Source organism: Empidonax traillii, unplaced genomic scaffold, assembly GCF_003031625.1.
Source record: "Empidonax traillii isolate 1590-97213 ecotype Southwest subspecies unplaced genomic scaffold, ASM303162v1 scaffold257:size1394852, whole genome shotgun sequence".
NCBI classification, from domain to species: domain Eukaryota; kingdom Metazoa; phylum Chordata; class Aves; order Passeriformes; family Tyrannidae; genus Empidonax; species Empidonax traillii.
Window position 1 is genome coordinate 1,192,239 of NW_020955450.1, and position 14,856 is coordinate 1,207,094.

The 14,856-nt window shown below is 37.0% G+C and overlaps 1 protein-coding gene across 2 annotated transcripts in view; it reads left to right on the forward strand.

The window, feature by feature from the left end:
* Positions 1-14,856, forward strand: part of MTDH (metadherin) — a 33,122-nt gene that overhangs the window by 3,511 nt on the left and 14,755 nt on the right. For both annotated transcript variants that reach the window (XM_027889254.1, XM_027889255.1), the window contains exons 2-7: positions 3,068-3,172; positions 5,848-5,929; positions 6,369-6,548; positions 7,929-7,997; positions 10,492-10,740; positions 13,406-13,492. In XM_027889254.1, coding sequence (XP_027745055.1) covers positions 3,068-3,172; positions 5,848-5,929; positions 6,369-6,548; positions 7,929-7,997; positions 10,492-10,740; positions 13,406-13,492 — 772 coding nt within the window. The remainder of the gene's footprint in view (positions 1-3,067; positions 3,173-5,847; positions 5,930-6,368; positions 6,549-7,928; positions 7,998-10,491; positions 10,741-13,405; positions 13,493-14,856) is intronic.

Here is a 14,856-nt window from a genome sequence, read left to right on the forward strand (position 1 = left end):
GTTCTTACATGGTTTCTGTGCCATCTGCAAAACACCACAGAAACTTGAGAGTAACCATCTTCTGTGCTCTGCTACAGCTTTAGAAAGCCATTCACACCATCTATTTGTAGATGTGGAAAATTCCGAATTGACTGTGTACTTCCTACTGTTTGAAGTACACCTGGAGAGTAAATGCTACACAATCTAGAAAAAGCATTTGCATTCATTTGAGAGACTTTCATACTTGATCTTCTTGAAAGAACTTCCTGGGCTGTGACTGTTTAATGCTTGTTGCAGTCAGAGATTGTATAAAGACTTTATACTTTCAGCTGATACACCCGCACTGGTTTATGTGTATATTAATGATCAAAGGGCACAAGTTGAGCTATAGGGTTCTACAGGGCTCAAAGAGAAAACTGCTTAGTTTCTTTCTGAAGAGAAGCTTACAAAAATATTAGTGAACAGATTCTTTCATTGGCCAAAGGTATTCTAAGCAGAGATATCTTTATGGTGTGTAACTAAGGGCTTTGGCTAATACAGCCGTGTAAGACTGAGATTAAAGCAATTTCATTAACTGTTATTTGAAATGTGAAACTGAGTTATCCTTTGCACTGTGCTGTGTTTAAAGAGTATTTTTCATTTTGACAGTCTCAGCAAAACCTTTTCTACTCTTTTCTACTCTTCACACCCTCAAATGAATTGTGTGAAAAAAGGTTTGTTTAAATACTGGAATTTTAGGGTCATCAGGCAAGAAAAGCATTCAGTAATCAGTGCTGTTGTTGACAGCACTATTTCTGCCTTGTTGCATCATACCTGGAGGCCTTAGGATGAGGGGGGGAAAAGATGGCAAATAATAAATTGCACAATTTGAATTAATTAATTTTGTCAGTGGATGTTTAATATATTACCCATAAAGTTTTAAATTTTGGGCTGTGTTTGTCTTTTTAAAGCAAAACATTTCTGAGTACTATAGAAAAGCTTTTTTCTTTCCCGCTTCAGTTGCTGTCTTTGGTATATCCAAAAATGGTCACATGGATTTTGGTTAAAATGCTGTGATTCATCTGTGGGCAGAAAATAAATGTGGAAAGCTTCCACTGAAAAGGACACTATTCAGGGATGTATTTCTCCCTTAGTGTATCGAACTGCAAGTTTTTAAACATATTTCTAGAGGTTGTTGTTTACATGATCAGATGATCAGACAGCATTTTGAACAGTCATGAGGATGAATTTTTCCAGAGGGTTCTTAAGGGATATGAATTAAGTTTATTACTTCAGAGAAACAGCTGAAGCTTTTTTAAATTATTTAAAACTTTTAGCTGCTGAATATTTGGAAGGGATTAAGAAAGTGTTTGTGGTTTGTTTTTTTTTAATTTAAGTTATATATGTAATAGCAAAGAAGCAAAGCAAGGTACAGAATTTAAGAAGTTTGTTGGCTGTAAACTTTCCTGACACAAGTCCAATACTAGATGCATCAAATTTAATACTTAACTCTACTGCTAAACAGAATCTGAAGAAAATAGAGGGGCACAAGAACTGATTTTCGGCAATGAGTTATTTTCAAGATTTAGTATCAGGTCTTTGGTATTCCTGTGAAACTCAGTATTGTGAGCTTTGTTGAGAAGAACTTTTGGGGAGAGTTCTGTGACACAGATTTGTAAAATATACTTCATTTTCAGAATGCTAAGGGAAATGTACTTCATCTTAGATATGAGAACTCTAGTTTAGAGCTGGTTGTTGCAGGAGAAGAGGGGTTAGGTGACCTGATCTTTCAATTTCTATTAATAGTTACTTTTAAGAAGTTGGTATGCTTGCTAACTACTGTAAGCAATACTATGTTATGCACTGGTGAAATCATGCCAGTGGTGGGTTGTAAGTGTAATATAACATTGCAAGACTTAAATACCTGTAAAAGTTAAACTGAGGATCAGATCTGATGTTTGAAGGAATAGGCCACACTTGAGTTGTGATATGGCTTTTGTTTTACTTGAAAGCAATTACGCTTGTGTGATGCAGAGTTAAAATAGCTTTTGGTTTTTTAATAACAAAAATAACTGAAGGTAATATAGCTTGAACTTTAAAAGAATTGCCAGAATTAAAGTAACTTTGAAGTAGTTATTTATGATTATTTAATTTTCATCCATTAATTTATCTGAGTCATTCTGAATGTGAATCAGTGACATTTGTGTGGACTCTGTCAATTACTATTCTTGACAATTGTTTTTCACTCAGTGAAATTCATGGCTGACAGTAGTATAATGTATACTTATTCTCATCTTTTCTGCAGTTTAGCACAGTAATTTCAGTCACAGCTTTTTGTTAAGTGAACAACTTTAGAATTATTACATTTTTGTATGGGGAATATATAGGCTAAGGTGTATGCCTCTGCTGCCAAAGGTAGTGGTGAAGACTGATTTAATCATTGTCCAGAGTTTTAACTTTAGATATTGAGTAACACATGCTAATTTACTTTTCTTTATTATGTGAGGGGAAAATGGTAGACTAATGTAACGCCTATAATCAAATCTGTCTGGAAAGAACAATGGGATGTCGTGCTTAGTCATGCTTCATGTTTGACTTCTAATTTCTGTTCTACTATGAAGTTTAACTTGTGAAGGAAGTGAGCTGTGAGAGATATACACAGAAATTGCAGATGTTTGGTTAAAGAAGAAATTAATTCTAAAAATTCAGCCTGTTGCTGAATTGCTACAAAGTGGTAATTGTGTTAAGTAGATAATTTATGGCACTTACAACTGTAGCTGTTCTGAATCTGCTTTTGGAACAGCTGCAGAGAACTTAAAAAACCTGGTAACTTTCAGAAATTTACCTTTCGATATGCAATTCCTGGGTTGAGTAGGAGTGAGGTGAAATGAGGAGACCTGTTTTCTCTCCTTTTTCATTTTTATGTTTGGTAAATATAGAATTGCAGTAGGTATTTTAAGCACCACTCCACAGTTCAGACTGCTTTATTCAATAATTGTACAAGCATTTTCCAGTCAACAAATTATTGCATTTCAGTAGTAATGTAATTTGAGCTTTGCATTATTTACTTTCTTCAATTATTTTATTATTTACACTCTTATTTACACAGCCTAATGGACGGTCTTTCCTTGATGTATCTGAAGATGAAGTAACACAAACTGTCCGTAAAGACAATATAAAACAGCCTGTGGAGACAGAAAAGAAGAATGAAAAGGTCAGTTATGGATACAAAATGACAATGTCAAAGTTTAGTGTATGTTATTTCAGTATCTAGTGACTCTATTTGTAATTTAAAATCCTGTTGCTTACATGAGTGAAGAGGCATATTTCTTACTATGAATAGTGCTAATCTGAATGGGTGTTGGAAAGAGCTAAAGTAGTATTTTCTTAACTTCTGAGATCATATCTTATCATGGAATGTTTGTGAAGCAAAACACTCTCCTGCCCCCAACTAAACACTGATATCTCTGTTCATCATGTGACAATGCTAAGCCTACAGAAATTAAGTTTGTGTTTCTTCAATGGCTTCTATGGAGATGCAGCATAATGTTAGTATTGTTAAGTGCCTTGTAAATGGTCTAACAATTGGGGGACTACTATTCAAAGGATTAAGACCATGTGCCTGCTTATTTCTTTTGCCAGATGTATCCATTAGAGTCCTTAATTTTTGATGACAAATATGAGCTTTGAAGTGTGGTGTGAGCTTTTTGTTATGCAGATTGAACAGCTACATTAAAAACATTTTTATTTTTTGCACTGTGAGAACTAATATCTTCTTGCCTTATCATAAATGCTATCATTTGTAGGCAGCATGGTACCTCTACTGATGAGTATTGGAAAAATAAATGATTGTGCATAAACAGTAAGGAATTAGTGTAGTGTGAAGGTGGTGGGGCATTGGAACAGGTTGCCCAGAGAAGCTGTAAATGCCCCATTCCTGGCTCTGTTCAAGATCAGGTTGGATGGGACATTGAGCAACCTGGTCTAGTGAAAGGTGTCCCTGCCCATGGCAGGGAGGTTTAACTGGATGATATTTGAGGTCCCTTTCAAACCAAGCCTTTCTGTGATTGTTGTCATTTCTTTAGCTCTTTCAGGCTTTAATAAATGTACTTGACTGCCCTAAAATAACTTCTTTTGCAGTTAGTATATTGGCTAAAAGACTGTATCCTTTTAGTTTGCTGTGGGACATGAAGTCTTTTTGGTATTGGCAAATAAAGGACTTTTCTATGAAGTAGGTTTGCCTTAAAATTTCATGGGTACCTCTTTCTGTTCCCCATGTTTTGCATATCTGATTGACTTTGTTGGGTTTTTTCCCAAGAACATAACACAATTTGAACCTGAATGAATAACTATTTGCAGGTTTTCAAGTAAGCAAGGTGTTTAAATGCTGAACTCAAGTTTTGCCTTAAAATTGCTAACATAAATTATCTGAATTTTAAAATGCAAAGTTGAAGCTGGAACTGCACTAAATGAGTGCCACTATATGGATGATTTTTTATATCCCTTTGGGTGACCCTGGGCAGAGCATGACTGCCTCAGGAGTAGATTGTTACCCTTCAGTCAAAAGCATACTCAAGGACTTTCCTTGAACTACAGGTGACTATATAGGCATCTAATTATTTGGTAAGGCTTCTCAAGGCATCTGTTACATTTGTAACATTATAAACATGCTAAGGTTTTAAGAGATCTTGTGTGTATGTGTCTTTGTGTAGCTTGGGATGGATGGTATAAGTTAATGGGTGGGATTAACGATTTATGTACATGTATGTAGATATATGAGTACATATAATTTATGGCCTGAAGGGCGTGGTTATTTTTTGTGCTGGGATATATGCTTTCAATGAAAATCACGCCTCCTTTGTCTTTCTCTATTTCTTACCTGCTTCAGGGTTGTGAATTTCATGAACATTTTTTCAAGATAGTCATTTAAGTTGTTCTGCATTGTGGGAGGGAAAGCTTTTGGTAATGTTTGATCTGTGGCTGTTCAGAGAGTTTATAAATCCCTTGACACTTTGAATAGTTTCTTCCCTTCTTTCCATTTTAGTGACTTGCTGCATTACCGAGGGTTTTTTTAGTGTTTAGTGTAAGGGATTGTTATATGAGAAGTGACTGTGGATGAGACTGTAGAATGTTAAAATGTCATCATCCATTCTGTTTGAAAACACACAATTTTGCTTTGTCTTGAATACTAGAAATAACCAGACCATTAGGGATCAAGAAGACAAGTTTATTTTTTTATCGTTCTTGCACGGGGTATGGTGCATCTTCAGGACTCAAAAATTTTGGCTGACCTGCTGAATTCCCTCTGTGCTCTTTGGCTGTTGGCCAACACTGTATATTGCTACCTGTTGCACCAAAACTGCTTGCAGAAGTAGTCATATTTGTTCCTATTTGTTTAGCTTAGCTCTTACATTCAGGGAGCCATAATTGATGAAACCTTGGGGAGGAAAAAAAATCTTTTATGTATGGGCTCTAAGCACAGCTTATGTTTTGAAATAATTTCCAACCTGGAATTTTCATGCTTTTTTTATAAAAGAGTCACTAGCATTATTTATTTCTCCATGTGTAACTTTATACTTGCTTCTGCACAAAACAAATTTTGCCAGACTGGGATCTGCCTGCTATACAGCTCATTACTCCTCTGTGATTGTGATGCCACCAGCACAGCTTCTTCCACCAGGCTTTGTGCTCTGTAGCATAAGTAATGTTTCACCCACCTGCCATTTCTGTGCTGTAGAAGTCTTTCACAGAGGGTTGTTCAGGAAAATCTGTTTCAGATTAATTCCTGCTTTTTTTGGCAGCGGGTGGAGGGGGAGAATTCTCAATCGCTACGAAAAGTGACCACTAAATAACTATTAAGATAATGTGTTTTGTTTATTATTATTCTAGTCAAAGAAAAAAAAGAAATCAAAGGGAGATGCTAAAACGGTTCAGGATACATCTCGTCTAGATGGAAAGGAAGTTGATGAAGGTACTGAACACAAACATACACAACATGCAAACATTTTGGCTTAAATGCTGTTTAAGATTCATTTGTGTTTGATTCCAAAAAAAAAAAAAGAAACTTATTTTGTCATAACTCCATAGTCATATATTATATCTGGAAATCTGATCTTTGAAACAACAGAATTTAGTGACTTAAACTGATTTTTCTAAGTTAAACTTATGAAAACAGAGAAGTTGTGAATAGTAGGGCCCTCATGTTACCTATGTTTTGCTCTGTGAAGCAAAGTATTAATCACATTTCATCCAGAAAAACTTACCTTTGGCCATTTTTTTGTTTTTTCAAACTAATGTTGAAGCTGACTGCCATGTCAGCCCTCAGACTTCAGCTTGCTATGAGACAAACTAAAGCTCTTCCCTTGGTCTCTGGCTTAGTTTTTGATGTTTTCATTTGGGTGATGTTTTAGGAGCCTGGGAGACAAAAATCAGTAACAGAGAGAAGCGTCAGCAGCGTAAACGAGACAAGGTGCTGACCGACGGAGGCTCGGGAGAATCAAATCTCCAGGGGCTGGAAAATACGGTTACTGCATCCATTGAACAACTGATGCCTACACCATCACTGCCCGTTGGTCTCAGAAAAAATAAAGGTATGATGGTCGATAGGTCTGTGAATGCGTCCTAGAAAGATAACTTTATGTGAACGCTTAAATAGTGACACTGTTTTGAATGTATGACAGGTATATTTGGAGGTGAACCTCTTTAGGAAATTATGTCAGGCTGTGTAGAAGTACTTTCTCATTGTGCAAAACTTCCCCCTTTTTAGCCATATTCTTGGAGAGGCTCAAGAGAGAATGTTCTGGAGTAAGTGGCTAAGACACTGGCCTCTATCCGCACTGTTGCTCTGTCGGTAGCTGCACAGCTGTGCAGGCATATATCCCTGTTCCTTCACTTGTGCTCTGCTGACTCTGCCCTTTATGTTTCCTGGAACTTCAAAGGCATCCTCAGCACTGCTGCAGGCAGCACCAGCTCCTTAACTTTTTGAGTGCTTCCTTGTGGGAGAGTTATGCCTGTGAAGTTCTCTTTAAAGATCATTCACTGCTTAACGTGTAGGCATTTTTTCCAAAGTAGATTTAGTAGTACCCTGTACTAAAGCTGTTCATAATGGTGAGGCACATCTGGCTGAGATTTAGTAATCAATTATTATAGCTAAGAATTCAATAGATATGGCGGCTGCTGTTACAGAGGGTTGCATGGGCTGGTTTAAATCATGTGTAGGCACAGGAATTCATACTTGGCTGCAACTGAGAAATTGGTTCTTTAATTAGATGAAATTTGATGTTCAGTGACAAAAAGACTGAGCCTAGCAACTGTCTGATACCTTGTAACAATTTATTGAAATTTGTATGCCTCACCCTGGTGTTTTATTGACACTTGTTTGCATCTTGACTGAGAGCATAATTTTTGCCCTGAGGACTAGATCAATTGTTTCCTGTTTTTTCCCTGTGCATTTACAGAGAGTTTTAAGAAATGGTAGTTCCAATTGTCTCTTTGCACTGTGGTGAAACATAACTGTTACTGTAACCTCTCTAGCCAGAGTCCTTTATGTATAATGTTCTTATGTATCACTTTGTACCAAACTAATCTGCAAATAATTCAACAGTATCTAGTGTTTTCATGGTGAGTTAGAAAGAAATAGTTAAAGGTGAGAAATACTTAGAGCCACCCCTATCTTGAAAATAACAGGCTCTGGTTTAGATTTTTGCTCTTTACTCATGAGGAAATTACCTAAGGTTCTTATGGGTGCAAAGTCGGTTTGGGTTCACTCTATCTGCAAAATAAGCACAATTAATAAATACATTATAATAGAACATTTTAATTTTATTCCTTAATTTTCTGGAAGTGTCTTCATTTACTTTGAGATATTAATATGTTTCCTAAAATAATGGATACTCTTTAAGAAGATTTTTACAGGTGGTGGTGTTTGAAAAAGCTTCATCTAACTTTGTTTCCTCTTACTTCTTAATCAGGTGATACAGTTTCTAATGCACAGATTAGCAGCTCTAAACCTGCCAAGGCAGAGTCATCAATTCCACAAGGTAAAAAGTTTTCATTATTGAGCATCATAAGTAACTGGAGAAGTGTTTTACAGAAGTGGAAAACACCAGTTGTTGGTGCAGGACTTTGTGCAGTTACTGACATGGAACTTTCTATTATATAGCTGGCTCTTTGGCTCTGCAAATGTAATATATAAATATTATATCTCAAAGTTGCAGTTACCTTTTAACAGGTTGAAAACAGTCTCTGTTACATGAGGAAATAGGATTCAATATCTAGAATTTTCAGACAAATTACCTACTATAAAAATTGTTACTTGCAGAACACTAAAGCTTATTTTCAAGCTCCACTGAAAAATCCGCTATGCTGGCTTTTCAGACTTACTCTCTTTTTCACGTTAACGAATTGACTATTTGCTCAAAGAAAAACTTAGTATAGATAACTGCCAAGAGCTCACAGATCCTGATTATTGCAGAGTTTTCCGTTGTTTCAGATTGTTTGCACTACTTACTCAGTTCTTTACATACTCTTTTGAGATGCATAAATACATTCTTTTTTAAAGTTCTTAAATATAAGTATATGCCTATAAATTTACATGACATATGTCATACACAAAGTATTTGGCTATTTTTAAACTGTCATTGACTAGTGAATCTTAGCAGTTTTCTAGTAAGAGATACTGCTATAGTAATACTTAAAGTGAATTAGTTTGGCGTAGTGAAGTTAACATAGTTGTTTCTTATTCATAACCAACATTAGTGGCGGTGTTTTAATGAAAAGTAGTTAGTGTAGTTAAAAAAGTCAAATGAATTATTAAAAGCACTCAATCCAGAAAGTGAATCCCTTTCTGCCCTTGTTTGAGAGCTTTACTTCACATGCAAACTTCCTGTACCATCACACAGAAGGAGCTATATTCTTCAGAGATACATAATGGGAGGACAGGAGGCAATAATCAAGTTTCAGTAAAAGGAAATTCTGACAGGCCATGAGGAAAAAAGCTCTTAATGAGATTTCCTATAGATGCTTTGAACTATCAGCCTTTATGGCAACCAGAACTTGAATAATATGGTATAATTTTGAAGTTAGCTGTGCTTTGAGCAGAAGGTGGAACTAGGTGGCTTTGAGAAATCTCTTTCAATCTTGAGTTTTCTGTGATTCTGTAAAAACATGGTCATGTAGAAGGTAAAGAGTAGTATAATAAATACAGAATAATCAAGCTCGTCCTTCAAGACCTCAGGTACCTTTTCACAAGGTTCCAAAAGGGGTTTTCTATCAGTTTGGTTTCTGTCTCTTTGGCATTTTTGTTGTTGCCTTTCCCCGGGACTTCATATTACCCACTGATGAAGTTGACTGGCAGGAGCAGTGCTAGTGCTGTGGAGAATGGACAGTGTTTTGGTATCAATGTTTGGGTGTACAGCAATGATGACGTTACAGATTACTGTGTTTGGAATTGATTTATCTGGGAAAATCTAGGCATATCTCACCTAATCAATAGTTTCTCAGTGAGGCCGCCTTGAATTTGGCATGTCCATGCTGCCTGAGCTATGATTTCATTTGAGAAATAAAATGCTTGGTCTGTAGTTTTTGTTGGCAGATAATACTGACTTACACATGAGGTATTGGCCCATGTGTTTAAGTGTTACACTTGCAATATGCACATATTTCTTAATTGTTTGTAAAGGAGCAGTTTTTCTGTTGTGTACACTGCATATATAAAAAGGGAGAGGGGTTTTGATATACAAAGCCCTTTGAGAAAGGTTTGTGATATATAGGAGGTGAGACTGTGCGCACTAGCCCTTATATTGTATAGGGACATAAATTTAGAAATGTTTTATAAGGATCTTTATCTCAATGTCCTGCTGACTTCTCTCAAAGTATACATTAAACTTGTCATGGCTAGTAATTTCTCATCGCAGTAGACTGTTGGAGTCTTGTGGTCTTTTATCTTAGTATAACATAAAATATGTTACTTATAAATTATTTTGAGAGTGTTACTGTGATTTTTAACTCTAACCATGGTGGACTCTGTGGTCAATATGACAACTATGCTTTTTGTAAATCCTGTGTGGTGTTTGGTAAATATTTTCTAATACTTGGTAATTTCTTCTAGTTCCTGCTTGGATAACTGCTGTACACAATTATGAAACCAAAAATATTCTCTGTTTAGTGAATAGGATTTTCCACAAATCATCATCATACTCTAAGAGAAATTACTTGGCCTTTTTTTAATCTAGAGGCAATGGTTCACCAATATACCAGCCCTATAAAGAAAGGGGTGAGGAAAGAGAGTGCAGTTGGTGCTGTTTGTTCCTTACTCTTCAAGTTAGTAGACAGATGGTGCATATCATCTGAACTGGAAAATCAACTGAGACAGAGCAGCAGCTCGTCTGTATCACACTGGTGTAGCAAAGCTGCCGTTCATTTGTCTTTTGGTGTTGGGTTTTTTTTTAACAAGTAAGTGTGCATGTAAGTGATATTTTAATTCTTCACCCAGTTCTTATTTTAAATAATGCTTTCATTATTCTTGTGTCTAAGTTTCTCCTGGATTGAGTGAAAGCCATACAGTAAATGGAGGAAGCTGGAATGAGAAGTCTGTAAAAATCTCACAGATTGGTGTAGGGGAGGAGAAATGGACATCTGTTCCTTCAACTGCAGCTGGGAAGAGGAAGACTGAGACGTTGGCTTGGGGCCAGGACACTGGAGATGCTAATGGAAATGGAAAGGACTGGGGTGTAGGCCTGGTGAGCAGGCCCTGGAAAGACCGTTCTTTGTTCACTCCTATCGGTAAGCTGTTCTGAATAAAGTTGCTTCAGGTAAACATTTTTACATAAATATATTTTGTAGGAATGGATCTCTGAAATATCTTTATGCTTATATATTAAAAAAAATCTTGGCAAGGTCTAGTCAAATGTGAGCTGAACAATTTCTGTTTACTGTAAGTTCTGATGACTTAGCATCCATCTATGGCTCTGTGTACAGTTAAACTAGGTTTTTTGAGTTTATCCGAGATAAAATCGTTTTTGAGATAAAATTGTTCCATTTTGAAGTGTAAGTTCTTTTAAAGAATGTCTTAAATCCCAGGTCATAAGTCTGTTCTGTTGATCCAACATGATCAAATCAACTGTGTTTGGTTTTGGCAGGTGTTTGTTTAGGCTCCAGGCATAAAGATTGTTCAGCTTTTGTGACATTTAGTATTACACTGTTTTTCACATTAGAAACTGTTTTTTAGTGTTCAGTACAATTTTCTGCCTTTATCACTTGTGCTGTCCATAGTAATAATGGAGAAGAGATTTTTTGATTTCTCTCTGGACAATCTCCAAATTATTAGTAAATGCTGTAATTTGCCCCTTCCTGCTGTTCAGTCTAAGTAATTCTCATCTCTTTTGGAAAGCAGTGTTCCTTTGAATTCAGCAGTGTTGCTTTAATCTTGTCATGGCTTAATCCCAGCCAGTAACCAAGCCCCACTCAGATGCTTGTGCCCACCAGTGGGATGGGGGAGAGAATCAGAAGGGTAAAAGCTGGAAAACTCGTGGGTTGAGATAAAGACAGTTTAACAAGGAAAGCAAAAGCTTCACATGCAGGCAAAGCAAGGAAATAATTCTCTACTTCCCATGAGCAGGTGTTTGTCCATCTCCAGGATAGCAGGGCCCCATCGCACATAATGGGTATTTGGGCAGACAAATGGCATCAACCCAAATGTCCCTCTCTTCCTCCTACTTCCCCCTGCTTTATAGACTGAGCATGATGCCATATGGTATGGAATAACCCTTTGGCCAGTTGAGGTCAGCTGTCCCAGCTGTGTCTCTTCCCAACTTCTTGTTGGGAAGACAGTGCTCAGCCTCCTTGCTGCCAGTGGTACAAGAGGCAGAAAAGGCCTTGACTCCGTGTAAGCCTTGCTCAGCAATGACAAAAACATCACTATATTATCAACCCTCTTTTCAGCCCAAATCCAAAACACAGCCCTACCCTAGCCATAACCAGCACAAGGCTAGACCTTTTTTGATTTCTCTGGTATATCTTGAAATGGGGTTGAGGGCTGGGCCTGAAATGTCATTGGAAGCTTTACTGTTGCCAAGTAGAAGCAAAGGGCTTTTTTCATGTTCTGGTTAGTTATTTTCTGCTGTATATTCTCATAAGGCAGTTCTTGGATACTGTGACCATCTTTTTCTTGGTTTTGTTACTGAGAATACATCATGTCTGACCAGGCTGATTTACTTCTGGTAAAATGACTAATTTTGTGGGTGAGGGGAGAGCAGTGGAAATCTTTTATGGTGACTTGACTAATACTTTCAACACTGTCTCTCACAATATTGTTGTATCAAAGTAACAATGGTTGAAAAACTGGTCAGGCTCAAAGGTAATGGTTCTAAGTCCTACTCTCCCTTGAGGCTGGTAACAAGGGGGATATCACAGGGCTGTACTTAAACTGCCCTGTTTATTGTCTTTATAAGTGACCTGAAAGAGGCAACAGAGTGCCCTTTACATCAGATTTCTAGCTTACACCAAACTTGAGTGGGAACAGGGGAATCAGTTGATACAGCCGAGATCAGGGGTACCATCCAGAAGAACCTAAACCCAATGAAGTAATGGGTCAACAGGAACCCGAGGAAGTTCAGTGAGGACAAATGTGAAGTGCTGAACCTTGGGTTGGAAGCAATCCTGGCTGGAGACTGTGTGGAGAGGAGCTCTGTGGATAAGGAGTCCTGCAGGACACCAAGCTGGACATGAGCCTGCTATAGGTCCTAGCAGCAAAGTACCAATACCAACAGTATTCTGGGATGTATTAACACAAGAGCCAGTAGATTAGGGATAGTGATTGTCCATCTTTTGGACAACATCTGGAATACCTGTCCAGTTTTTAGTGCATCCCCCCCAATTAAATAAATGTGATTCAAAATAAAGAACACTAGCAGTTTTTATTTAGAATCATATTATAACCAGGTGTTCCTTTTGACACAGTAGTGCCACTGGTTATTTCTGTTTATTTTCTGCCTTACATTTAACAGTCATGTATGTGTTCATTTTTAAACAGTATCTCCTATTTGTCAAAAATTATTCTGAATTTGGTTCTGTTCTGTAACATATATATAAATGTTTTCTCCAAGCTGTGTTTCATCTACATGTGCTTTTCAATAACTTAATGGTTGTGATAATGGGAAGAATAATAGAGTAGTGTTCAAAACACAATCTGCTTCTCCTCTGTAAGAAGTTTATTAATAGAAAAGGCTGTAAAGGGAAGGTGATCTTGGAAAACCTGGAAATTATTCCAAGCTGTGTGTTCCTGAAGTCTTATCTCTATCAGCACTGATTAATGTCCTCAATTGTGTGAAATGTTATCACAGCTGGAATGTCCACTGTTTTTCTGACTTAATTCATAATTAAATAACTTTTTCAACATTGCCATCAGTGTGTGAAGTTCTTTTAATTTTTTTCTCCCCTTCCTCCACAGCTGCTTGGAATGTGGATGCAAGGATTAATACCTCTGAACAGAATTCTACTTCTTTTTCCTCATTTGGATTAACTCCTGCAGTTTCTGGTATGTATGCCTTTCCAAAGATTTTTCCACTTTCTTCTACTTCACCGGGTGGAATGTAATGTTATTAATATGCATTTTTCTCGTTGTTTGAAACTAGTACTGTAAAGAGTAGATGTGTTTTATGAAAGCCTAGAAAGCTTTTTTGTTATGCTGAAGTTATGCAATGAAGTAACTGTTTAAAGTTGATAATCAAAAGCTAGATCAGTACGAAGGTTGGCACCTAGAGGGGCTTGAAATGAGATGATCTTTAAGGTCCCTTCCAACCCAGATCATTCTGTGATTTCTTACTTAGCCTTCCTGTTTGTGTGGTAAGTCTGAATAACAGGCCTAAGAGGTTGCTCAGCCTTGCTATGTCTCAAGCTAGAAATCGGAAGATTGCTTTCTAGGAAAGCCCACTTACCCCTTTTGGGAGGTTTGTTATTTGATGTTTTTTTGCCCTTCAAGGAACTGAATCACTACTTTCAAAATACGTTCCATAGGCAGGATTTTAAGTCTTGAGTCTTTTCTCTGTAAGACAGATGGAAAAGCTGAGCTCTAGGGTTTTCTTTTTTGAAGGGTGAAATTGCTGTAGAGTGCAAACCTGCCTTCATAATAAATCTTTTATGTTGAACTACTGACATAAGTGCTACGATGATTTATTATACAATAACGGGATCATATGTCAGGTTTTCTGCTCTTGCTTGCTTACTGCATGAGCTTGGCATGGCTATTTTCTGTTTGGAAGTAGCTGGCCAAGTGCTTATGCACCTAGGCTGTGTTTGCTTGTAGTGCATGTTACAGGCTTTTAACTGTTGAACTCAAGCTCAGTGTCCTGAGTCTTAATTGTGCAGAGAGTTTTAATTAAAAAATAAAAATTTCCAAGCATCCACTTGAATTCAGGTTGTCTCTAAACTAAAACTTCAAGTTCATTAAGTAAAGTAGAATGACAGACTGAGCTGAGATTCATCTGCAATACCACCATTAAAACTTTGAGAGAAGTGTGAAAACAGTGAATGCTATTCATTGCTATTAACCAGCAACACTGTAGTGCAAAGTGACCACATGGACATATATTTACTTCTTAATTGTGACTGCCTGGCAAAAAAAAAGAGAACATGTCAATTTTTCTCTCACCTGAGGTATATTTTGCAGAGGTGCATATAAAAGAGACCCAGGTTATATTTAAACTGCATTTCAGAAGAAAGTTTCAGCATACCATAATATATTGATTTCTTTCATTCTTACAATTAAGGTTTTTGGGGGTTTTTACTTTTTTATGTAATGGTTTCTGTTTCTTGTTTATAAAGTGTGTAACACTTGCTGTTATCATGACTGATACTGGCCTTACTGTTGTTTGCTGTGCTGCTTTTATGTTCCTGAAATCC